The 26,884-nt window shown below is 38.5% G+C and overlaps 2 protein-coding genes and 1 pseudogene across 2 annotated transcripts; 1 reads left to right on the forward strand and 2 right to left on the reverse strand.

The window, feature by feature from the left end:
* Positions 1-1,641: 1,641 nt before the first annotated feature.
* On the reverse strand, positions 1,642-7,616 carry LOC139884436 ((-)-kolavenyl diphosphate synthase TPS28, chloroplastic-like; annotated as a pseudogene).
* An 8,042-nt stretch (positions 7,617-15,658) lies between these two features.
* Positions 15,659-22,275, reverse strand: LOC139884437 (ribosome-recycling factor, chloroplastic-like). The gene is made up of 12 exons (XM_071868470.1): positions 22,171-22,275; positions 20,860-21,099; positions 20,630-20,746; positions 20,188-20,295; positions 19,965-20,060; positions 18,560-18,657; positions 18,130-18,241; positions 17,997-18,038; positions 17,550-17,606; positions 17,357-17,407; positions 16,683-16,739; positions 15,659-15,676 (listed from the first exon to the last, which is right to left on the reverse strand). Exons 1-12 carry the CDS (start codon positions 22,273-22,275, stop codon positions 15,659-15,661), a joined length of 1,101 nt encoding a protein of 366 aa, XP_071724571.1.
* Positions 22,276-23,294: 1,019 nt separating this feature from the next.
* LOC139884438 (succinate dehydrogenase assembly factor 2, mitochondrial-like) lies at positions 23,295-26,878 on the forward strand (the record flags this gene model as incomplete). Its single annotated transcript, XM_071868471.1, has 5 exons — positions 23,295-23,427; positions 23,601-23,640; positions 23,769-23,895; positions 26,581-26,649; positions 26,747-26,878. Coding segments are annotated over exons 1-5 (501 nt in total), but the record flags the coding sequence as incomplete, so codon positions are not given.
* Between the last annotated feature and the right edge of the window lie 6 nt (positions 26,879-26,884).

Here is a 26,884-nt window from a genome sequence, read left to right on the forward strand (position 1 = left end):
TAAAGCTTCGTTTGTTTCATAAAAAATGTTATATTTCTTAAAAATGTTTTCCAAGAAACCATTTTTTAGGAAAATGATAATATTTTCCAATGTTCGCTTGAAACTTAAAAAATGAACTAGAAAATTTTTTCTACCATTTGGTATGGAAATTTTGATTTGATTTCTCTTTTTGTACTCCTTTTAATAATTTTTTATTTTATTTTATTTTTTAAAAATTGAATTTTTGATTTATTAATTTTCTTTCTAACTTTTTCTTTTTTCTTTTTTCTTTCCTCCTCCTTCTCCGGTCGGTTGTTGGCCACGATGACAGCTATCAATAGGTCAAAGGCGAGCTTGAGGCTTGCCAGATTCCGGCAAACCAGAGGCTCGTGCTCACCAATTTGGTGAGTGGCTAACTCGCGCTATCCAATCTAGCAAGTGGCCATCTTGAGCTTGTCAATTTGGCAAGAAGCAAGTTCGCCCGTGGCCGGCGAGCTCAAGGGTTTTATATGCATATAGTCTCCCCTTACTTGAGAATTTTAAATTTAAGGCTAAACTTCTTAAGGAGAGCATTAACTCTGGGGCCTTGTAACTATGGGGCATTTCACTATCATCAAACCTAACACATCACCATCATTATTATATGCACACTATCATTGGTGTTGATTGTGAGTGACCAAGCTGACTATCTTCAATGACGATACTAACTAAATGATACAAGAGAATAAGATGAATGAATCTTCTATACTTATCAGTACCAAAGACTATCAAGAACACCATCTTGATTTGTCTTTACACTCAGACTATCAATGATTAGTTTCCCATCTCTACTAATAAGCAAGATCAATAATGTTGTATAACTAATTTAAACATTTGCAGTTGTCATGGCAAATGTTAAAACTTAGCGATAGTTTACAGTTTGGTAATCATCAAAATATCATAGGGAGGTTTTCAAACAACATTAACGACACCACACCAATCTTTGATATGAAGAATCTCTAGCACAACCATGTGTGAGATTTGGTCAGATCTCTACCAACTATTTAAAAAGTTAAAGTTATTAGATAAAGCATGGTTTAAAATTTAAATATTCTAATGCTCCCTCTCACACATAAGCTAGACTTTGGCCTTAACTTAAAGCGTGGGAATAAGTAATTGAGGAGAAAAATAGGGGCCTTGGAAATATTGAATTAAGAACCTGCTACTCTAATATCATGTGAAATTTGGTAGGATCACTATTGATTATTCTATAAACTTAAGCTATTATATGAAAGCATAATTTAATATTTATATATTTTAACAGCAAATAACAGGTGCACCTCAACATAATCACATTATGAATAAAGTTCATCTTATTCCAGCGTGTTGTAGGATAATGTGGTTCTAACGGTAATTTCCATTCAATTCCAAGATCTTCATTCCCATTTCTTCTAATCCATTCTGTTTAAATATGTACACTGGTTGGAAATTAGTGTGTCCAAACCACTTGTTTTAGTGCGTTATCAGATAAATTGGTTCACTAATTAATAGGACATACTATTATCAAAAGTTGAGTACGATGCACCTATTTAAATGCCTGATTATAATCCATCATGCCATCGAGTGTACCAATTTTATACATCAACCTGCATTATTTGCTATAAAAGTTTATGTTACGGAGTTTTAGGTCACTCTCTCGAAGAGCACTTTGGCAATGTGGGAATTGATTGTCCCGGTATCGCAATGGGCAGTGTAGTAGAAGCTCCTCGTGACAGCAAAGAACGCGTCCTTCACGTCTCTATTGAGCCCCCGAGCTGAATTCTGGAGCACCAGTTGCGCCAGCTCTTGCATGGCCATTTCTATCTGGTCGTTCTCGTTTTTACGTACCTTTTGGGTTTGGTGATGAGCCTACTGACGGCAGATCGTGCTGGTGAGATTGCAGAGACGGTGGCATTCAGGATGAGACGAGAGGTCGTCCGAGAGAAGACTGTTGCAAGCGCCGAGAGCTATCATCTGCACGAGGAGTTCGACCACTCCTTTGTACTTATCTCCTTCCTCTCCATATCCCACCAGCCACTTTTCCCACTACATAATTGATTGTTATGAGTATTCCCACCAAAAAAAGGGACCACGAGATTAGGAATTCATATCTCGTTGGTAAATTAGTGAATATGAATTGACTCGTACATTTAAGATGCATATATGTGTGTGTGCGTCCCCGGGGGGGGGGGGGGGGGGGGGGGCGGGGGGGATTGGATTCGAAAGATAAGTTGTTGTTCTAATTTTAAATATGGTATTCAGAAAACACTTTCTAACATACTTCCCAAACAATTTGTGTGAATTAAACTTGAAGCTCATTGTGCATACAAACATAGAAACGAACTATTGTAATTAGAGTGATAGATCATAACTCTTTTTTTCTCTGTCTAACCAAAGATCATTATGCGGATTTATATTTTAGCTACTATATTCAATTTCATTAGTGGATTATATAGGTCTTACCGCAGCACGTAGAGGATGGCTAATGTCTTTACCACGGGCCTCCAAGACTTCCAATGAGAGCTGGTCTACGGTTCCGAGCAGAGCTGCAATGAGCCCTTCTCCTCTCTCATCCGGAATGGAGCTCCTGCAATATTCTTTTTCGACATAAGAAAGGTAATCTTCATAATCCCTTAATCGGAAAAAGAAAATGACGATAATCCAAGCGATTTTACCTTCCGCTTGTGTGCTTCTGTTTCCTGGAGAACTGCTGAAACGCGCGAACAAAGGCTCCTCTTTGCTCACGAGTGGCTCCCTCTCCCTCCAAGTACGAGGCTATTGCATCCACCAACACCCTTGTTTTGGCCCATGCAAGTCTCTCTCCCGCCCGTTCCGGTTCGTAAATGCTTGCTGCCGCCGTAAAGTAAGAATAGAGAAGAGTCTTCCCACTTATCCCAAAGTCCACGAGTTTGCTCTCGCAGTACCACCTATAAATTGCAGATCTCAATTAGCATATTCAATTACTATATTTTTTCACCCTTTAATTATGGTGAAATTACCCGAGAAAATTGTCCCATTCTGAGAGGTGCAAAGCTTGGCAATTGTTGTAATCCAGCTTGGCGAGCTCGAGATAGACATCGTTGTCAACGTACTCCATCCTGCCATTGGATATAGAAAGAATAAGCAAATTTTGTTAGATGTGTTTGTGTCTTTCTGTGTGAGGTCACTTGTCGACCCTTTTCAAGGTTTAATAGAGGTTCACAATATCATGTAAATTTTACTGATGGTCCAAGAAAAAGGCAATTGTACCTCTAACCATTTTTTGGAAAATATAAGTACGTGCCTAATTCTGCTTGCCTCTATTTAGGTTGATAAACCCCAAATTTTGAGCTTGAGTATTATAAGGACCACAAAAGAAATTATCTGAATTCCATATCAACGATAACAATTCAAATTTGAGCACTTGCTTTTGAATGATTTTATAGAACCACTGCTATTTCTTCTAAAAATTTAAAATGTCAAATAAATGTGTGATTTAATGTTTAAATGTTCTAACAATTTTCCTATCAAAATGATGTATAAATATTATGAATTCAAATGACAAGCAACCACGGGCTTATCAGGTTCTGTGGGTCCTGAGATTAATAAATAGAAAGTGCTTGCATTCAGAATAAAAAAATTAAAATGCAAATACGACACCATCCCTCCAAGACAACAAGGACATGAGAGCCTTCTGAAGATAAGACGAAAGAAAAGAATGGAAATGACCTGAGAGCGTGAAGTGAAATTGGTGGGTTAAGGGTTGACTATTCTTTTTTTCTCTTTATTTCATTTCCCAAAAAAGTGGAAATTATTATTATAACTAACAAGGGCAACAAGAAAGAAAGATAACAACAGAGAGAAGAACCTGTAGAGAGTCTTGCCAATCCAAACGTCGTTTTGGCCGCCACACTGGTCTATGTAAAATCTCGACTCCACGCGAGGTAAGTTTGCATACCATGGAACATCCAGAGCGTATCCCACCTTTAGAAGAATAATCTACTTAACTATTTTCAGAAAAATCTATTTAATTATTTCCTTTAATATCAAATGAAAGAAAATAGATTGTGGCAAGATGATAAAGTTAGTTTGGGGCTTTTAAGTTAATTAAAGCCACGGATTTTCGCAATTTCATGGCGAAATAGAGTTCTCTCTAGTGAACCTAGACACATAGTAATTTGCATGCCAATTGTACCGTCATTCCGTCCGAGATGAGAAGCTAGCGTAGTGTGTAACGGTTGATAGTATCTCAGAAATGGAGTTAATATAACAGTTAGTAATTGCACGTCAAAGTAATGAAGATAGAATCCCGTAAATCGAACTAAGCACACAAGATAGCCTGACAAAATTCAAAGAGTAATGTCCATACCTCGCCGGGTAAGTCCTTGGTTATGATCCACTTATCGAATAGCTCGTTAGCTTCTTGTTTCCGTCTCAGAAACTTCGCCGCATGTCTGTTCGCATCCTTAAGGATTTTCTCTCCCGGGAAGATCAGTTCAGAGGCCTTATACAGATTCAACATTCCGGTGACCGGCTCTATTAACTGCCCCATGAAGCTGAAGAACTCGTTCCCGCTCTTAAAGTTTTCAAACACCTCTAACGACACCGAATGGAGTAGAAACATAATTATTTCCGCCAACTATTGATACAAGAAAAAGAAAAGAAACGAAGAAGGAGCTGACAAGTACCAGCAGACACTTCATAGCCATGGAGTCTCAAGAGCTTGAATCCCATGGAAGTATCACCAATATCAGCCACATTCGAATTTCTTGCCCAGCAGATCCCTTCATCACTCCAATATCTGATACAGTGTTTGTCTTATAGATTGAACTCGGTTTCGTTACGTAAATTTGCTATCTGAATTTGACATAATTAACCCGAGAATTTGTGGCTGGAATGCTTCAATGATTAAATTCAGCATTCGTTTCTTATCTTTAGCCCTGTCTCGAATGCTCAAAAACTACCAATTTCAATTAATATTTCAAATACTTCTCCGTTTCGGCTTATGAAAGGTATATTTTTTGGCTTTTCCTCCACAGTGAAACATGAAATAGTTTGACATGACTTGAAATATATGTGACTTGCATTTCAGATATGTGTTTCATTATATTTGATTCGAGTATGAAATGAGTTATAAGCAGATACTCAGGAGTAAAAAGTTATTCCAAGCACAGTACGAGGTGCACAGGTAGTCTAGCATTTTTTTTTCTTACCTATAAACGTAGCTCATGCATTCTTTGATCTCTTCCTTGAAGTACCTAGAGACTCCAAGTCGCTGCAAGCGGTCAACGGCCCACAGATGCTCGAACAAGTCAACCGGATACACATTTGGAACTAAACGAAGTTTAGAGAAAGAAAAGAATAAAAAGGAAAAGTCACTTTCTAAAGTTGATAATTAGTGACATCAGCAACTTCAAAGAGCTCATCAAGTGTTACGTTAGGGAAGATGAGTTAAAATTAGCGACTTTCTTTTATTATTAATTAAGACTTGTGGATGACATGCATCAAGTGACCTTTTTTTTTATTTTAATATATATATTTCAGCCTTTTTTAATTAATACACCAACCATGACCTCATATGATCACCTCCTAACCAAAAGTTAGCTACTGATAATGATTGGTAGGGGTGAGTATGGTTTTAAAGCAAAATCGAGAACTGAATCTATAACTAAGATTTTTACTTTGTTAATATTTCATAATTTTCGTGTGTGTAAGTATAAATTGTGATTCATGAATTATAACAAATGGTATTCATTAGTAATAATGATTCACTACAATTATATAATTAAGAGTATAGTTAGAACTTGATTAGATGCTAAAACCAACCCTAAAACCTATAATACGATAGGTTTAAAGTTCTTAGGTATGCAGAATAGGTTTTAAGTTCTTGAGAATGTGAGGTAGGTTTTAGGTTCAAGAAATTATTAAATATGTTTCAATAAGTAGATTTCATATTTCAAATGAAATTTAGACGGAACTTGAAACTGCTCACCCCTAATGATAGATGATTTCAGAAAACAAAATCGGTGTTGGTACTACTTCTTAACAGTCTTATTGGCAAATCAATGAGAATAATTAATCAAGTTTAGACATATAAAGTAAACTGCAATTAATTGAAAAAGTTGACTACCTCCTCCATGGAATCTTTGGACAGTTCTGCTTAAATAATTCAAGCAATTCAAATCCCTGGTTTGCAAGAATGCAAATGCAGTTGCGGAGGGAGAGAACAAGAATGACCCATCTGCATTCTTCAATTTCAGTAGCTTTTCCCACTTCAATTCCTTCATTCCTTCCAAGCTGTGGAGGAGACTTGTGGGCACTTCGTGCAATACGTCACTTGGTATCCTTTGTTTTTGTTTTTGTTTTTTTTTCCCCGCCGGGGGGGGATTCACAACCAGAGCACAGCATTATTATTACCCCCGACATTTACTAAAGCAAACCCGAAATGGGCGATCTTGCTTTGAGGGGAATAAATTAGCTAAAAACAATTATCGCTAGTAGAAGCTTTGAGCTCCCATAATTTTTGCATTAAATTTCTTACTTGTTGAGCTTCGTATTCCTGTTCGCGTATATCTCTCGAAAGACTGGAGAGTCGTCACATATCTCGATCTCCAATTTGCAAGCAGTCTCGATAAGCGAAGGAAAAGTAACTTCGAACCCAATGGGCATGTGTTCGGGCTTCTCCTCTGCGAGTTTAGATATGTTGTCTTTGAAGAATGAGATTCCTGTTGAAATCACGAGATTGAAAGTTAATAATAATAATATATCCCGAGATGAGAACAGTTGTTTCTGTCGATGCAAGTTGTCCAAAATTACAAGTCAACAACTTTGAGGAAAGATACTTTTTTTCTTCGAGAAAAGGGAAATTTCTCACAGCTCCATGTAAGGAACCATTTATGGATTTCAAATGCATAAACAGCGATGGAGATTTTCCTTTTCCTTTGGTTGTAAATGAAAAGTTCATAATATGGAAGGGAAAAAAAAGAAAGGAATTGCCAAGAACAAAATATGGTTAGGCACACCTTTATCGCATTTATCAGGATGGATCTTCCAGTGCTTTAGAGCTACGACACAAGCCAAGGTGTTGAGGATCCGATCATGGGGAAAGAAGAGGAGATCGTCACCCCAAGAACCGTCGGGATGCTGATTGTTTGCGATCCATTGAAGAGCTTCCGGGAACTGAGGGTTACCGCTCCCGCCGACATCCTCTACAAGAGCAACCCAAGCTGTGTCGTAGGCCGACGTACTTATTTTTCCGTCACTCATCGACCAAAACATCAACTTGATTGCTTTGACTCGTTCCCCGATCTGACTCGATGGAGAAGCAACCTTCGCGAGGAGAGAAAGATCATGCGGTAAATATCATACAACACAATGACAGATGTTGAGTATTTGATCATGCTAAATTTTTTTTAATAAGGTTATTAGAAAGATTATGTCTGGATTGATGCATGATATCACCTCCACGTCTAAGTTAATGTATGTGTTATGTCAGAACGACCAATCGCAGTTGTTTTCTTCCAAATTTACATCAAAATTGACGGAAGTAATTCTAGTCGTGCAAAATGGCAAGAGCAAAATATTACCTTGACCCCTTCAACTCCTAGGTCATCCTCCCCAATCTCTTGCCACTTCATAATAGGCACGTCAATTTCTGCGCGCGACGTCCCATGTCAAGCCCGGAGAGGTCTCACAAACTTTATGCTTTTATTACAGATGTTATCATTTGATTGTCATTTTCTTTACATTATGGTATATTGATGTTGTTAATTAGTTAGAAGGAAAAGAAATCAAATGAGGTGGGCATGAGGAGTGTACCTTCTAGAGGTTCCCATGTGGAGTTGCAACTGGGGCGAATATTGAGGTGAAGTCGCTTGTCGTTGCTTACAAAAGGCCAAACTCCTGCAACGTTTTTCAACTTTCAATTGATTAGTAGTTGGTGGGGATGTGTTGGTCATTCCCCTCATTTGTTTGCATTTATTTACCTATGCATAGAAGGAATTTCACATTAATATTAAAAAAAAATGTAAAAGAACAGTTGATGACATGTTAAAAGTAAACGAACGCTTAATGGCATGTGTTAAAAGTAAAAAAACGCTTAATGGTGTCATCATTAAAAGTAAAAGAACGCTTAATGACATGTGTTAAAAGTAAAAGAACACTCGATGTTATTGTACATCACTTGACAATGAGTTGTATATACTTTTTATATTCATATGTTCTCCATCTATCAATTTAGGTTTTTGGGTTTTGCGTATGTGCGTCCATCCTTGCTAGTAAAACTTTCTCTGTGATTTTGCTCTTTATTGAGACATTCACTGAACCTCCTAGAAATACATCTCTCATATATAAGCTAGCTCTCTATCTCTGTCTTTCTCTCTCTCTCTCAGATTTATGAGACGGATGAATTAATTCGAAAAAGAAGAAGATGAGAGTTGATGAAGAAAGATGCCTATTCCTTTACGCATGGGAAGGCGAAAAACTAAAGCTGATCTGCAAAAGGGATGGCTCATCAAAAGCATACATGGCGCCCACAAGTTGACTCCTCACACACGAGAGGAGGAGGAGGAGGAGGACGACGACGACGACTGACTTACCCAGAAGATGGAAAAGCTTGGTGGTGGAACCTGGAGCGAGACTGGAGGAAGAGCAACATGTTGCAGGAGACAGAGCGGATAGAGAGAGGAAGAGATGAGAGGACATGTTCATGTGACAATAATGTCATTAGAGTTGGCGTTGTCGCAATTGCCGTCGTTGTTTGATGCAGTGAAAGGTATAAATAGGGGGGAAGGAGGGCAAGGGAGTGGGAAGGATGAAGCAGAAGCGGCTTCCCGACAGATTCCCGCTACTGACTGAACAGTACCAAAAATGAATTTCATAAATTAGGTAGAGCCCGGAAGTACTAAGGAGGCCGCGAAAGCCCGCTGGGCATGATGCACTCGCGGCCCCCACTCCAGTTCTGTTCGGTCGTCTCCGTGCACGACCGTGACAACCGATGAACGACGCTCCATCGCGTGCTCGCCCGGACTCCCGCGGCCACAGGCAACTGAACGGAACGAGGTCGTGACCGAAAGCCTTATTAAGATCATTCATAGGTTGCACACGCCATTGGAATCCCTCAGATCACGGAAAGAGGACTACGTGTCTGGTGGTTGGATTAGCAATGCGAATCGATTTTGAAGTTGATCTACTGGAACATGAGACAAATGTGTTTATTGTGATTTTTCCAATTCAGTCCTAAATTTTTTGCAATCATGTCAATTCAGTTCATCTGACTAGTTTTAGCCAGCCGGATCTGATATAGACAATTTTTAATAATATTTTTTGTTTTTTCGTTTTCTCTTTCACTTCTTCCTTCATTTTCCTTCGTTTCCTATGGTGGCCAACAAGGCTTGTTGGCCATTGGGCGAGGGCCGCGAGCGAGGTGGCTTCGCCTAGATCTGGGCAAGGCCAGCCTTGCCATGACCTCGTAGCTAGTGAAGGTGGCCTCGCTCGCAACTAGCGAGGACCCATTTGCTCGCAGCTGACCTTGCCTAGATCTAGGCCAGGTTGAGCAAGGGTCAGGACCCTCACAAAAGCCTCGTTAGCCACCGTGGGGAAAAAAAAGGAAAAAGAAGGAAGAAGAGAAAGAGAAAAGGAAAATGAAAAAAAAATTATTTAAAATTTTCTATATCAGCACCGGCCAACCAAAATTGACTGGATGGATTAAATTGGCACAACTGCTAAAGGTTTAAGACTGAATTGACACAATTGTAATAAATTTGAAGGGTCTCTTTCCTTTGAACTTCCTTCCTTTTTTTGGGCATTCTTTGAAGCTTTTTCACCATGAGCACAATTTCCTCATTGTCTTTATTGTCATCGTCTGAATCTAAATCATCAGAGTCAATATTAGATTTTAAAGCCATTGTTTGCATACCCCTGGTGTCTACATCGCTTAGACATTCTTCTTCATAGGATTTGAGTATTTCCACGAGTTCATCCACAGAGAGAAGTGATATTCTCTAAGTTTCTCGAATAGATGTCTTAATGTTGTTCCACTACTTTGACAGTCCTCAAAAATCTTGTTCACTTTCATAGAGTCTAATACAAGTTGCTCTTGATACACCAATCCATTGCCTTTATATTCTTCAAGTAAATTTGTTGAACATGTCAATGATCGATTCTTCAAGTTTCATCTTGAAGGCTTTGAATTGCTAGAGAAGAATGTTTATCTTCATCTCCTTAACCCTATCAATTCCTTTGTACTTTACCTACAACCTATCCCAAATTTCTTTTGCTGATTCACATGAAGAAATTTCGTTATATTCAGAAGAAAATAATGCACAATATAAGAAATAAATTGCTTTAGCATCTAATACTTCTCTTTTTTTTTTCTTTTCTTTTTTTATGTTCACATCAAATAAGGCTAAGACTTCTAGTTTTTTTCCTTCTTCTTTGGACAAAGAAGTTTCGGGCCTTATGCCTCTAAGAACAACATCCCACTCCAAGGGATCCTTGGATTTGATGAATGCTTTCATCTTGTTCTTCAAGATGTTGTAATACTTTATGTCGAAGTATGGAGGTCTTATATCACTATGTCCTTTCATCAATCTTGATGCAATATTACTAGTCATAGAAAGATCGTTAACTCAGAAATAATAAAACACTTCAATAAAGAGTAATCAAGTTCTAATACCAATTGCTATGATTAAAATTATTACCTAAAGAAGGTGAATAGGTGATATTGTGGTAATGAAAGAATTTAAACTAATATTGCAGCAAAGTAACTTTTGGTGATAGAAAGAGTGACGGTTAAATCTTACCAGTGTGTAATTCTATTACAATTAATAATAAAGAGTTAAACAATAGAGAACTGTACACAAAAAATTATAGTTGCTTGGCTTTTGCAAGCCCATGTCCACTCTTCCGCGCTAACAGCCTATTGACTAGATTCCACTATAAAGGAGCAATTAAAGGTTACAAGATTTGAGCAATGAATAACTCTCTACACACTCTCAGCCTCTAAATGATTACGCAATATTGCTCCCAGAGACGAATGTATAACATTAGAAAACACTCTTCAGACTTTGGAATTAAAAGCTTTAATTCTCATAAATATGATATTTCTTTCAGTTTTGAGACTTCCTCTTATACTCCTCTCATAGCTAAACATTGGACATATTTTCAAGAGAATTATCCAACCAATCTACCTGTTGGCCTAGATCTTGCTTAGAAGGTCTGATTGGTTCAAGATCGCCAAAGACAATGCTTTCCATAGATTTTGCCACCCATATAGCAGTTTAGCTTTCCAAAAGTCGAATGCTTCAACTTGGAAAGAATGTTTCATCTCAAGTATATCGTTCTAGGAAAGTCAAATCTCATAGAGATATTTGGAAACTTTCCTTTTGAAATTCCTTATGTATAAGGTAGGAAATCAAACTAATCAACATTAACTATTATGCGAGTATGTAGCCTACTTCCTAATCGTTTGACAGAACAAATAAGGTAGGAAATGATTAAGCCGCAACTTTGGTTCTAATTAATATTATCTAATTATTTTCCATTAGACTTTCCACTTGAAAAATACTTATCATCAGAATCAAAGTCTTTACTCAAGATAAGTTTTGTCATTCTTCAAAATTGCTTTAGGGAATATTATCTCAACAGACTGCACAAAAAGGTGGTGGTTCGGAAATTGAAATTGTTGTTCAAGAGGATGATAGGAGAATAGACAGGACAATGGCTGTTGATTTTTCATTATATCAAGTCCCGATGCGAGATTTCTTTTTTACCGACACCCTCATACATGCACCTCACCAGATCTTCCATGCGCCTGTGAGCCGCCTAAGCTAGGCCCGCTCTCCCTTAATACTAGCATCCTTGTTCCCCATAATTATCTTACATCAAAAGGCACATCAAAGGCGACAACTCATTCACCTTTGACATCTAGGGCACGATTCATTATTGTCACGCTGGCTTCCATAAGTGACAAACTATATTTGTTGCCTCCGGTTGCCCTTGGTGATAAAAATGAAAGAATTCCAATGCGACGAAGCAAACACAACAAACGGTCCGTGATAAAAAATTTCGCGTCACCTTCAATTTACTTAAGAAAGTTTGCTACAACCTGGTGTAGGACGATTGCTGCTAGGCTGAAAGAACCGTTTTCAATCTCAGTCAGAACGAGTCGAACGTGTATGGCTCGTTTGATTCTCAGCTTAGAAACCGGTTCAGATTTGCAACTAGCGTTTACGAGAGATCTTGGCATCTTCCTTACTTTCTCTCTTTTTTTTTTTTTTGCTTTGCATTTGTCGAAACCTTATTGCAAGAATCGGCATATTAAGGTGATGTTTCCAGAGTCAGGCATGTGAACTGTGACATGACAACCCTCGTAAACAAAAAATGAGTTTATTCCAGGTTGGTGCAATCTGTATTAAAATCGAGTGGCATGAGACAAAGCCGTCATTTTCTTAATTGAATTTTCTCTTTTACAAGTGGACTCATGTGATTTTCTTGCTACAGCTCAATCGGATCCTTTCTCGGCGAAATGATGCTGAACCTTCCCGACAACGGCAGCGAGGGCTTAGCTGTCTCCCTCCCCCCCTCCCCCCTTTTAAATATTTGAATTTGTATTTTTAAATATTTTAAATAAATTTAGTTTTAAATTTAATTTAATTAATTTTTATATTAAATTTTTACCACGTCTTAGACAAAAGGACGTTATTTTTGCATTTTGTTTTTAGTCACATCAGCATGCAAAACGTCATTTTGCACTTACCTCACTAGAAAGTCGCCACGTTAGCATTTTGGCCGAATTGGCAATTAAGTGATCCATTTTGCTCTAATTTGGGCACATAAGTGTCACTTTCTTAACTTTTGACACTTAAGTGTGTCCCTCCGTGTCAAGTTTTGGCACTCCAGGTGTCCGTACCTCATTATTCTCTTCAAGTATTTAAATGTCCGGCATATGTACATGTCAGTGAAGGCAAACTAGAGCCTAGAGCAAAAAAATACATCTTTCTTAGTTATGTTTTTAGTGTAAGGGGTTATAGACTTTGAAGAGTCTTCTACTTCATCCTATGGAATCATTTGTTCCTTGTGATGAAAATTCGGAAAGTGTTGCGAAGAAGGTAGAGCTTGAAGTAATTTCTTGGCAACATGTTCAATTGTCTACTGGTAATATTGAGAATGAAGAACCTAAAGAGGGATAGTATTCTATTGTTAGAGATAGACCAAGAAGGACAACAAAGCCCCCCACAGAAGTATGGGTCCTCAGATTTTGTTGCTTATGCTCTTTCAATTGCACAGTCAATAAAGTATAGTGAGCTTAAAATCTATAAAGAATCTGTCTCTTCAAAAGATTCATCAAAGTTAGTGGTTTGCTATGAATGAAGAGATGGAATATCTTGAAAAGGATCAAACTTGGGAGCTTGTTAAGCCACCAAAAGAAAAGAAAATTGTGGGTTGTAGATGGTTTTTCAAAAGAAAGGAAGGTATTCCTAGAGTTGAAGACATCATATTCAAAGCTTGTCTAGTTGCTAAAGACTATAATCAAATAGAAGGAGCTAATTTTAATGATATGCTTTCACCTATCGTTAAACATAGCTTCATTTCAAGTTTTTCTTACGTTAATTGCTATGCATGATTGAGAATTAGAACAACTCGATGTACAAATAGCTTTGAACTTGAAAAGAAAATCTATGTGGGTCAACCAGAGGGTTTTCAACTTGAAGGTCAAGAATATCATGTTTGCCTATTGAAAAAGTCTATATATAGCTTAAAGCAATCACTTGGATAGTAGTATAAAAGGTTTGATTCGTTTATGGTGTAACTTAGCTATTGTAGGAGCCAATATGATGGCTGTGTATATATGCACAAACTTCTAAGTGACTCTTTCATTTATTTGTTATTATATGTTAATGATATGTTGATTGCAGTAAAAGATAAATTTGATATACAAAATTTGAAGGCAAAGTTGAGCATTGAATTTGAGATGAATGATTTAGGTGCGACAAAGAAAATCCTAAGCATGGAAATTTGGCAAAATCGAAAAAAGAGAAAAATTATATATCTCCCAAAAAAGCTACATTAAGAAGGTGTTAGATTGTTTTGGCATGAACGATGCCAAACCGGTAAATACTCCTCTTGCTGCTCATTTTAGATATCAGCTAATTTATATCCACAAATTGATGAAGATATAAAATATGTGTCACATGTTTTATACTCTAATACAGTTGGTAGCCTTATGCGTACCATGATTTGTACTTGGCTAGACATTTTATACGCTATTAGCGTGGTAAGTAGATATTTATCATACTCAAGCAAAGTTTATTAGCAAGTTGTGAATGGATTTTGAAATATTTGAAAGATACTTCTGATTTTGGTTTAGATTTTGGGAAAACTAATGATATTCTGACAAAATATGTTGATTCTAATTATGCTAATGACCTTGATAAGGGGAAGTCTCTGATTAGGTACATCTTTACTATTGGAAATTGTGCAGTTAATTGGAAAGCTACTTTACAACATACAGTAACTTTGTCTACTACATAAGTAGAATATATTGCTATTGCAGAAGCAATTAAAGAAGTTCTATAGTTAAGAGACTTATTTGGAGAGCTCAATGTGGATCATGGTGTGATTGTTGTCTATTGCAATAGTCAAAACGCTATACATCTTATTGAAAATCAGATGTATCACGAGTGGATAGAGCACATTGATGTATGGTATCATTTTATTTGAGACATTCTTATCGATGGCTATATAAAGGTCTTGAAGATTGGTACAGAAAACAATCCAATTGATATGTTAACGAACCCTTTAATTAATGTTTGTCGCAACTGAATTTTACTCTAACAAGAGAAGAAGATTGTTATTTATGTAGAATTCAAGCAATGATGCAAATCTATTATGTCTTGAATTTTTATGAATTTGGGCCAACATTAGGGCTTGGCAACAATATCAATATTGTTTTTCTCAAGTTATTAAGTCAAGAAATTGAGACAAAAAAGTCTTAATCTTTTCAGAGCCACTCTTCATTATTCTTGAAATTTTATAGTGGATTTTGCTTCTCCTCCTCTCATAGTTTTTTCTACGAGGGTTTACACATAGATTTAATGTTCTTTTATTCTTCTCAATTTCAATTTTGTTATAGTTTTCGCATCTACCATATCACAAACTTGACAAATTATCTTACTCAAAAATCATTTACTTCCTAAGTGTATTGGTTATTCAAGTAGCTATTTCATTAATTCTTCAATTAATATCTTAATATATTCACGCAATAAACGAGATGAAAATAACCGGCTTTCAAGTTCTCATAAGTGGGATGGATTATGACTCCATTTAATAACTGCGCTCGAGTTTTGGGTTTGGGACGTGGTCAGCCTGCCAATATCCTCCTCACCGTTATGCCGATCCCTAATAACTTGCTACTCATTACATTCCCACAATGTAACGGACGCAGTTAACGTTGAAAGCTATGCAAATGAACTGCCGGTTGGAGATCTTATATAGGCCGAAGATTTATCTTCAAGGAAGAAAACTATTGATGCTGACCAAACCGTCATTGTCACTTAAAAAAATTGCCATGCAGCTATAAGCACATTCAGCAGTCCATGCATCCCCGATTGCCGGAACTACTTCTAACCTCCGTACTCTCTCAGATGGGATCTTGACAGAATTTTACCCAGCACGCCTGTTCCTAAACAGTAAGCAACTCCTGAAAGATGAGATCACAAGTTAGAGGGATGTAAGCATGGACTAGAAACATCTGGTCCAAAAGAGAGTCCAACCGGTGTTGGTAAGTACGAATAGAAGAAATTTCGAAAAGCAAATTCTAGCACAAGCAGAGGTAAATGAAAGCTGGTGTGCAGGTACACCTCATTGACCTCAGTAATTGGAGGATGGATCCAAGGTTTTCTTTCTTTAACACTATAGATTCTGGGTCCAAGCTTTACTTTCTTTAACGCTATTGATTCTTGTATGCCTATCAGAGAAGCAACATACAAGTATCTTCTCTCTGATATATCTTTGCATTTGCTAGGACAAAAACTACCACATTCAGTCTACCTAGAATCTGCACAGGGATCATAAGGATGTGACATTCTTTTCTTTCTAATTGGTTTTTTTGTTACAAAGGAGGTGATATTCAGGGTGTAGGAATGACCGGTATATTTGTTGTAATTCTCAATTTTTGGACCTCAGTTCATGAGGCCAAAGTGCTGCAGCATCAAAAGAGGGTGCCATTGATATAACCCAGCAAAATAAGAATGTTTCAGCACTTTCAAATACCCTCGCCCCCGCATAAGGTTTGTCCTCAATGGTGAAAAGGGGGGAAGATCAACTTAACTAGTGATACAATCAAAAAAGGATTTTTCCAATATATCTTCAATTGATCCTAGCAATATCGAAAGAGAAGTTCATAATTCAAGCATAGCACTTGAAATTCTAAGTGATTGATTTCAAGAATGCATTTCCCAATTGTAATGCAGACCATATGTGTCTTGAAAGTGCATACTGAATGCCAGAGGTATTTCCACATCATATGACACAAAAAACAACACTTTGCATGTGACAAACCACCTGTACAGATATCCATGCCTGATATGTTTCTATGCATTCAACAGCATGAACCATTAGCCTCATTGAACTTGATGCTATCACAAGCAATGCCACATTCTCTACCAATGGATGAAACAACCACTGTCAAATAACTTATTATTTACCTTCTCTTTCTGCTTGAAGATGGTGTCAACTTTCTTCATATAGTCATCCGTCAGCTTCTGAACAAAGTATAAAGGTTTTATATAAGAGAGAAAGGGACATCTAACGAGTTGTGTGGAATGGGAAAGTATGCATCCACAAAAACTTCATCAGACTAACAAAACACTACTTAATGGTAGGCATCCGCACAATGACCAAATCATTTGATAGGCATAGTTATTGGGGCAATATGGAATTTGGGTACAGGAGGATTATCATGCAAACCTCTCTTCATACATGACTCTTGTTTTTCACTTTTATCGTATTGATTTATTGTGTAAATTGCATGTACAACAGACTCTGGAGCACCATAAAAAGAAAACAACGTAAATAAATCAAATACTTTACACTGTAACAACATTTGAGAGTTGAGAGTAGAGAGAGCATTTCAAGCAATCCAGCTTCAGCATAACTGGACAAAGCATAACCCCACTAAGCAATCAGAATTTTTTTTTTTTTGTAACTTATTGGTTCCTTATCTCAAAAGGCGCTACAAAGTTTGTTTGTCCATGCCATTCATCAACAAAGTGATATGAGTATCGAAGGTAAAATAAGGGGCAAGAAGATTTCTTATGCCCACGGTAACAAGTCTGGAAGAACGTATCTCAACATTCAATGGCAAAATGCAGGAGATTACCTGCAAATCTTTAGACAAATCTTTCACATTGTCTTCTGAAAGTTTTTTTTCCTGTCAGAAGTGGATGTGATGAGAAAATGAACATGCAATGGATTAAAAGAGGAGAAACCACACATAGAAGAGGTAAAGCTCAGAAAACAAGAAATGAGACAGACAAATGGATTAAAAGAGAAGACGATCCAGTAATTAGAACCTTCTCTAGCTTTTCATAGGTTTTTAAGGCATCTCTTCTTATATTCCTCAATGCCACCTGATAAGAAAAGAAAGGAACGGAGTTGAAAACAATGGTGGTAGAGGATAGTGTGAACCACCAATCACACATATTGATCTCCAATGCATCATATGAAATGAACATGCACAATTCCACACGCGTCAGCTAATTATTTGCAAGCTAAGCAATTAAATCAGTGATGTTAAAGACTAGTAGTCACCAAGATCTGTTCCACTATCAAGACTACCTGCAACATAGCAGGAGCTACAGTCTGTGCCAGATTTAATCTTTGGAGTTCTTGTACAAGGTAAGTGGTTTTTTTGCCTTCTTAACAAGATGATGATGATCACAATACCATGGAAATGATTCATTTACTTGAGAAGGTAAATTTCTAGTTGTCATAAGCATCAATACAATATGTACATCTACCTTCCCTTCTTCAGCCTGCTTTGCCACAATTTTTGACAACTCCTGAAACAGTATTGTGAGAACCAGTAATCATATTAATTTATTAGCAAGCAGTTAGAAGTAACATTGAATGTATAACGTTATAAAGGAGTACCTTCCTTCTTTCAGATGTGAGTTGTGGGAGAGATAAGCGGATCACTTCTCCATCATTATTAGGCGTCATACCGAGATCAGAGTTGACAATAGCTTTCTCTATGGCCTTTAAGCTGGAATTTTTTATAATTCAAAATGCATGCCATTATTTAACTAGTGGGCAAAAACAAAGATACATCTCTTAAATCAGAATGCATTCTCTAGCGAGAATGCTTTCCCCACCATTCGACAGTAATGACAATTATAAATTCACCAATCAGTAGAAAATGAAGACCAAAACATCTAAAAATAATCTGTAGAGTTCCTACAATTCCCTGATCTGTATCAAACAAACTACTTCAAGGATTTAACATGACACCATCAGTTCCAAGCTTAAAGGAACAGAAATATACGGCATGAGATACCAAAATTCTGCAATGTGTCAAACATACCTGGATTTATCATATGGCTGAATTAAGAGAGAACTCGATTCAGGTGTACTGATTTGAGCGATGCTCTTTAAGCTGACTGGACTCCCATAGTACTCCACCTAAAATAATGTCATGTTACTGTTACTGGAGATAGCAGTACAGTGCTCCAGAGAACTATGATTGTTAAGCCAACATAAGAACTTCAGAGATGTGCCAAGATTGAGCATAGTTTAGGCCTGGGGATAAAGACAAACAATTCCTGAAATTTGACCCAATATGTAATTTAGTCCCGAACTTTCAATTTGTTTAATTTGGTCCCTGAACTTTTAATTTGTTCAATGTAATCTTTGAACCTTTGGTACACGTTTAATACAGTCCCTATATTGAACATGTATCAAATTCAATACTAGGGATTGCGTTGAACATTCTCATACAGTACGAACATGTACCAAATTCAAAACTAGGGATTGCGTTGAACATTCTCATACAGTACAAGGACTGTATTGAACATGTACTAAAAGTTCAAGGGCTACATTAAACAAATTAAAAGTTCAAAAACTATATTGTTCATTGGACAAAAGTTCAGGAACTATATTATATAAATTAAAAGTTTAGGGACCAAGTTGCATATTTGGCCAAAGTTCAAGGATTGTTTGTGTCATTTTCCCTTTAGGCTTGTATCTAGCAAACAAAAAATCAGCATTTACTCTATTCATTTTGTCATCTTCCCCCAGAAGTTGTTCTCCACATACAAGGAATATCACAATCACATGAACATAAAGAAGGAATTGCCACACCAGAGAAAAATCTCATGGAAAAGTCAGTATGTGATGATAACACCTAAAGAAGGAATCAAAGTAAAGCATCAGTCTTCTTAAGTTGAGACAATCTAAAGGAAGCAAGAAGGAATGAAAGCAGCAACCCAATAAGAAAGCTAATCCCAGAAATTCTCGAATATTGGCAATTAAAGTCTATGCCCTGACTTTAAAAACATGCAAAGCGCTTTCAAAAGCAGAACTTCTGCAAAATAGTTCTAGTTAGAAACACATGTTCATCAGCTTCTGACTTCAGCCACAAAATTGGTATGGTTTCAGATGATAGGATACTAGCCTCCTAAGGCGTCTATGATTCTTAAGAGAGAGAGAGAGAGAGAAGGGACATAGGTATAACAGCATTAGAGTTCATATACAAGATGGTTGGAAACAGATCATGCAGCCCCTCTTAGATGGAGCTAGATCATCAGGTATCAACATATATTCTCAGCCATAAGGATAAAGAGAGAGAAGGGCCCGTCATAATAGCAAAAAAATGGAAAATTTTACTGACCAGATGGCTTGTTTTGGGTCAGAAAGAAAATGCTTGTTTGGGTACAATAAGCTTTTTCAGAAACATATTTGTACCGAAGGAATAAGCACAGAGATGATACCTCAACTTTGTCCAGCATAGCTGGGTTCGTCCTTCCAGTTCTGATGGAATTAAATTTTGATCGAACTGTTTCGATAGTCTTTTCCATTCTTTCTTTCTGAGGGAAAAACAACATAGTAAACAAACCGCTATGTAGCATGACTAAGCACATGCAGAACAACGTGCCCATTCAATCTAATTTTCAGGACACTAAAGTCCAAAATAGTTATGCAAGAGACACTCACAACATCTTTTTCAATCATAGACTTCTCAGCTTCTATTTCTTCAGTAGTAGCACACGTCACAACTCCTGCTCTGAAATGGAACGAAGTCATCTGAAGTTTAACACCGCTCTACAGAATACAAGCAGAAGAATAGTAGCTCACTGAAAGCAACTTCAGAAGATTGTAGACAGAGTGACTTGGGCCTCCAAACAAACCAAGGTAACTTAATCAAGTAAATCCAGACTCGCTAGCTACATCAACTCAACTCGACTCGAGTACCGAATAAAGAAAAGCTTGGGCTTGCTAATACTTCAATCAAGTATCTCAAGAGCCTAATTTAAGTTGCTGCATTCTTTTATATCTTTGGCGCCCTATATTTGTAATGAAAACTGTGAAAATGATTTAACTTCAGGTTTTCACTTTACTGTGATAGCTCTAGTTCGAGCTCATACTGGGAGCTTACATCAAAACCTCTTTGTGACAACCGAGTCGAACCAAACTCAAAGTCGAGAAAATTAAAACAGCTACACCGTCTCCAGTCAAGATTACGATCTCTAGTCGAGTTACTCGACACCGAATTCTGCAAGTAAGGCGAGTCCGAACGTCACTAGACTCTCTCACACGCTTCAAGCAGACTTCCAGTACACAATGAAGCAACGCAACAAACACATTGCTCCATACAAACCAACATACCATAACCGCAACCGCAACAACGTAATCCAGAAAAGGAACAAAAGAAAAAAAAAGACAAAAGGACTCGCCTCTTTTGCAACAATCGTCTGGGGTTAACGCGCCCGTCGCGACAGAGACTCGCCGCGGCCGCCCCGCCGCCGCCGCGGATGCTCGCGTAGCTCGCAGCCGAGCGCAGCGAGCACGCGGCGGCGCCGCTGCACGAGCGGCATCCGGAGCCGTCCGACCATCCGCGATACGAACCTGCAACCGAAAACCTCTCGTCACTCCCAAAAAGTCACCTCCAAGACGCACCAGCGGGAACCGCGGCCACTCATCCTTTCCATCGCACTAAAATCGAACGAAACGAGGCGAGGCGAAGGAGCACAAGCCATCGCCGGAACTTGGCGCGCGCGCGCCAACCGACGGGGCATCGGTCCCCGTTCCCGGCGGGCGATCGAGCGACGAGGCACGGGAAGAGGATGGAGCGGAGCAGGACGGACGTACCTCGGAGAGCGAGGAAGGTCCCCCGGCTCGGGTTCGGGCTCGGGTTCGGGTTCGGGTTGGGCTGGAGGAGGGAGCGAACGGGAGGCGTCGATGAGAATGGCGACGCCATTGCTTGGTGCGAAGTAAGTGACAGAGAGAGAGAAAGGGGGAGAGAGGGAGTGGTCAATTTGGCGCTGACGTGAGAAGAAAAATGCAGAGGAGGAGAAGGAGGAGGAGATGGTCCGAAATGGATAAGAGCTCCTCGGCCCGGCGGTTCTTTCGGGTCGGGTATGAGCTTGTCGGATTTTCAGACCAAGGTGGGCCGAATTGGGCCGGGCCGGGTTAATTGTTGTCCAGGCCCGCCAGCCAATTGAGTGTGTGGCTGCTTGGCTTTTCGAAGGGCCTTGCCTTTGCCCCTCCTATTTACTTTTTGTGAGCGTGAAAATATCGTCGATTTTCTTTTTCGTTTTTTATGAATTTGTAAATTTTGGAACGAGTTCTACAGAATCTGTAAGACAAGCTGACAAGGAAAAAGCGAATTAATCTTGTCAAAGGCCAAAAAAGAGCTGGGTTTAGAGAAAACGATTCATTAGAAACTTATCTGTTCTCCTTTGACCGAGTGATTTTTGCTTGATTTAATTTATTTAAGACTAACACCACAGAATATTTTGAAATAGTACTGCCACGAACATCGACTTCTCAAAATTATATTTTGGACAACAAAAACTTCCATAATAATACCATTATTCTAATTCAATTTTTAGCCAGCATTCTATCTTTTATGCTCTCGATTCCCTACATTTTATTTTATATGGTGCTGATTTGCATCATCGACTTGACATGGATTACTGTTGCACAAAACCTCCTAAAAGCTCGCCACTCACTCTTGACAAGGGCCCTTTTTTTTTGTTTTATAGCTGAAACGACTCCAATTTTGCTCTTTCCTTTCGACATGGCTAGAATTGGGAGGTGAGTCGAAATGGTTCTTCCAGGGATATTTGTCAAGTGATGGTTGGGAACCAAATTGCACTTGAGCAACCAAAATTCATCTCAACTTGGGCACCTTTTGAAGCGATGTTGTCGGGGTTCCATTCGTAACCTAATTCACAGCAAACACTGAAAATCCTAATTTGGCAAAGTTGGTAATGAACCCTTAGCTGTGTCTCCTCATTTCAATTAGCAAAGTCTATTATGAACTCCTTACACGCCAAATTCTACGTTTGGAAGCGCCTTGACAGGTGAGTAGTAATCAATTGGGCATCAACTACTTTTGTCTAACGTCTAGGACCACTAACAACGAAATTCTTGGAATGCTAATAGAAAGTTAATTTGGAAAAAACGACTTTGGGACAAAAATTACTAGACCAATTTTAGGATTTTTATATGATATCAGTCCATTAGTTTATCTGTTTGTCCACTAGACCATATATTTGTTAGGAGAGAAGAAAAATAATCGTAGAAACATAATCGTGTTGGGATCGAGGAGAACAAATAAAGGGTTTAGGAGAGGTCAATTTGATTAATTTTATGTAAAATTTTAAATCCCTCCAATTCTTTTCAAGTATAAAGCGAGAGATTTAGTAAAATTCTATTTATACCATCTCACGTATCTATTTATAAATGCACAAATAAAATTTTCATCGTAATTAAATTGTCTTCCTTTTTTCTCTCCTTATAATTTCTTTATCATTACAAGTTTTATAATCTCCAAATCCTTTTTCTACTCTTTCTTTCTCGTAATTACTTTAATTTATACAATTATCCTTTCGTCTCTAATCGCACCATCCGCCGATATAAAAAGAGGTGTAATTCAAAGCACGGGTTTCGCTCTCTCGAGGCCACGATCGCCGTCTCTCCACCACCAATTCCGACAAAGCTTCAGGCGCAAAAAGGAGAAATTCCATCTCCTCCTTCTTCGATCCGCCAGCCTCCACAGCAGCATCGCTTTCAATCCAATTTCGTCCAAATCGAGAATGGCCAGCGTGAGGAGGTCCCTCGTGGGCGCGCACAGGATCTTCAGGTGCGCCGCCGCCGCCGCCGCCGCGTCCCGCCGGAGCTCGGTCGCCGCTTGGCCTCCGAGCTGCTCCGAGGCCCCCCTTCTTCTCAGGTTCTTCGCCGCCCCGCTCGCCGACCCTTTTCGTTTCGTTCGGTCGCGCGTCCAAAGGAAGTTGCTTTGATGGGTTGTTTGTTTGTCTTTTCTTTTCTTTTGGGCAGGCCTCAGAATGGGTGGGTCTCGCCCTTTTCTAGCGGCGGTGACGGCGATCGGTTCCTGGGCGTTGATTTCTCGGATGAAGAGAGCAAGAGGCGATTGTGCAACAGGTTCTTTTTTGTTGTTGTTGTTGTTTATGTGTATTTACCTTTGCGGTTTATGGATTCTTTTAGATGATGTTGCGAATTGATTTGGACAACATGGTATGATTGGTTGGCTTTGGTTTCGCATGGAGCAGGTTGTTGTACAGGAGCAGGCAGAGAGGTTATCTGGAGCTGGATCTGGTGTTGGGGCAATGGGTGGAGGATAATATTTATTCCATGGATGTCGATGGGATTAAGGCACTCGTCGATGTTCTTGACTGGGTATTTCTTCCTCAACCCTGCTCTCTCTCTCTCTCTCTCTCTCTCTCTCTCTCTCTCTCTCTCCGATTTTCCATGCCCATGTCACGATCAAGTTATGCAATTTCAACTTTTCATTGTCTTGCTTGTCATTTTGGATGGCCGGCAAATGCATCTGTTTTTGTATTTCGTTTGTCCCCGGCAACAATTAATCACTATAAGTGAGATAGAGTCGTTGGTTGAGATCTTTGAGTTATTAAGGAGAATACAGCTATTTTTAATCTTGTGTGCACGGAATAGATTGTTTTGAAGAATTCTGCGCAATTATGTATTTTGGATCTGTGTTCATGTGTGGATAATGGTAATAGTTTTGTTAGGTTTTAACTGAGTGTAAATTTTATTGAAGGTCTTTGCCAGAAAAATATCAAGCATCGAGGCTTATAATCTTACAATATGATTGGTTTAAAGTACTTATTGAATTAATGGTTTTGCTCCTATCAGATGTACCTTTTCTTAGTCGGGTTATTTTGTTTGAAGAAATTCTTGTTTCAGCCCTGCAGTTGCAGGGTAAGTGGTGCTATTTAGAGTTTGTGTAGAGAGAGAGAGAGAGAGAGAGAGAGAGGCAATTGAGATATTTTCCTGTCAGTTGTTGGTGGCATAACCTGCTGCCTTTTGAAGCAGTGTAATCTTGGGTTGCTGTGCCTGTGATGATGCTTACTTTGTTGTCTTCTCTAATGTGACTTTGCCTGAGTTTTTTGGGATGACATAAATTTTTATCACAATGGTGCCTGGGTGTAAAATTATAATTTGTGCTCTCTATGGCTGGAATATGCTTATTTTTCATGAGAGCTTGTGCCCTGTTTGTGGAATATTTGTGTTCTTGATTTTAAATGGAGGCATGCAAACAATGTTATCATCCGCAGATTGAAGTTGGCTTGTGTGAGATGCTTAAGGACATTGTAAAATATTCTTGTCCCAGTAGTGGAGCTAGGCCATCCTTTCGTAAGGGCGACTAAGAAAATTAATTAATTACTATTTTTGTTAAACTTTTATGAAATAGATTTTTTAGCTTACGATCTGATAACCATCTATCCTTCCAATATTATTTTTTTTGCAAATAGCATAGTATTGTTTGAGCTTGTCTCGGTGTTTATAACTATAGAAGAACATGCACTTGCCTGTGATTCTCCAAAAGTAATCTTTTTGGTCTGAGAACAATAAGCCAACATGTATGTCAATCAACAATAAACTTTGTTAAATTAGGTCAAGACTTCATTTTGCTTATTTTTACTGAGATCCATCATACAATTCTCCCTATTTTTGTAGTTTAAAAGCCAATAACTTGAAAGTAGGAAAAGATCAGGCAACACTGACTATCAAAGAAGAGGAAGTGGGTGCAAACGATGAGAGAGAGGCTTGCTTCGGAGAATGAATGCCATGAGGAATCATTAGCTTCATATGTCAGAACAAAAAGTTAGGGATTGTAGATAATTATGAAAGAGTAATCAACTTTCTTTTTTCTTCCCGTGAAGTGAATGTCTTGGATCCTCAGTCTCCACTCTGCCGAGAGACAGAAGTACAATGGCCTGCAAAGAGTAGAATTTTGTGTGCCAAAAAATAACATGTTGCTGCAAAATCATAAGCTCCCTGTGACACCTGGGGTGGATAATGACCCTCAAGTCTGAGATGATTACTTCTTCATCTTTTCTGTTTGTCCAATCCCCTGATTTGATGAAGGAATGAGTTCCTCGTGAAGCATTCTCCTTGTGGCAGGAGCTAATAGCTTATAGGTAGTAACAGTTACAATGCTGCAGAATCAATAATCACCATTGGGACCATATTTTTATTTTGCCAAAGCAAGGAGACTGCTTTTCTCTTTTTACTAATGCTCATTCAATCCTTTATGAAGGAATCATTGTCTGGCTGACATTGGGTGTCCTTCTGTCTGGGTGTGGGAATTACTTTATTTGCATTGCTAGCACTTATAAGACCAACTTGTAATGCAGGAAAAGACCAAATAATGATCCTTCAATCCATTAATTTTGCTTGCTCAATGACTTATTGTGCTGAGCAGTAAGCACTGAAATTTCTGTGTTTCACATTTAGAGTTGTCAATTTCTGTCGATTGGTCATGTTTGTGCATGAGATTGGTGTGCTCAATATACTCAAGTTTTACTACGATTAGTCTAAAAGTCTATGATTTTAAGATGGCATAATAAAGATTACTATCAACAATTACTTATAATATAGCCATAAGTAGTAAATAATAGATAAGTCTAACTACTTTTCTAGCAAAATAGGTCAATGTGGGTCGGTCATTAATCAAGTGGACACAATCCATTTAATTGAACAGGCTGGACAGGTCAATGTTGGGTCTTATTGGTTGAACCAAAACCTAAATCGATTCTAATCTTGTCAAACAGGTTGATATAATTATGACACGCACAGAATTAGCACAGACTAAACCTGCTGACTTCCTGTCTGGTTTGAATTGTGTAGGTCTATTCTGTTTGACATCGTCACCCCTACTCCTGTACTCTGCATCTATGTCTTCTTTCCTTTGTTTGAGTTGGTAATGTGATGGAAAGTATCTGGCTAGTTGAATGTTGCGGATGGCATCTCTGGACATCTTCTATACTAGTTCTATAGGTTGCAGTTAGCAACTCATGTGACCTTTATGCGTCTTGATCTTTCATTTCCCATCACTAGGAAAACCCTGATCTCTGGAAGTGGCTGACTAACCAGGAGCAACCCCCAGAAGCTGTGAAAATGAATCCGGTGAGTTCAAAGGTGCCAAAACGTGTCTGTTGCTTTCAATCTGAAGAGGTGGTCTTGGTATCTCATCTTCTTTAACTATCATGGTTTTGTTCTTCAGGTTTTCTCCGCTGTGCAGAAGAAAGTCATGAACAACCTCAATAGTCACTCTGCTCCTGAGACACGGGCATTACCCGGGCAGCCATGGGTGAGAGGGTGGGATGATATCAAGAAAAGCCGAGATGGCCCCATCACCGGG

Source organism: Rutidosis leptorrhynchoides, unplaced genomic scaffold (genome assembly GCF_046630445.1).
Source record: "Rutidosis leptorrhynchoides isolate AG116_Rl617_1_P2 unplaced genomic scaffold, CSIRO_AGI_Rlap_v1 contig551, whole genome shotgun sequence".
NCBI lineage: Eukaryota > Viridiplantae > Streptophyta > Magnoliopsida > Asterales > Asteraceae > Rutidosis > Rutidosis leptorrhynchoides.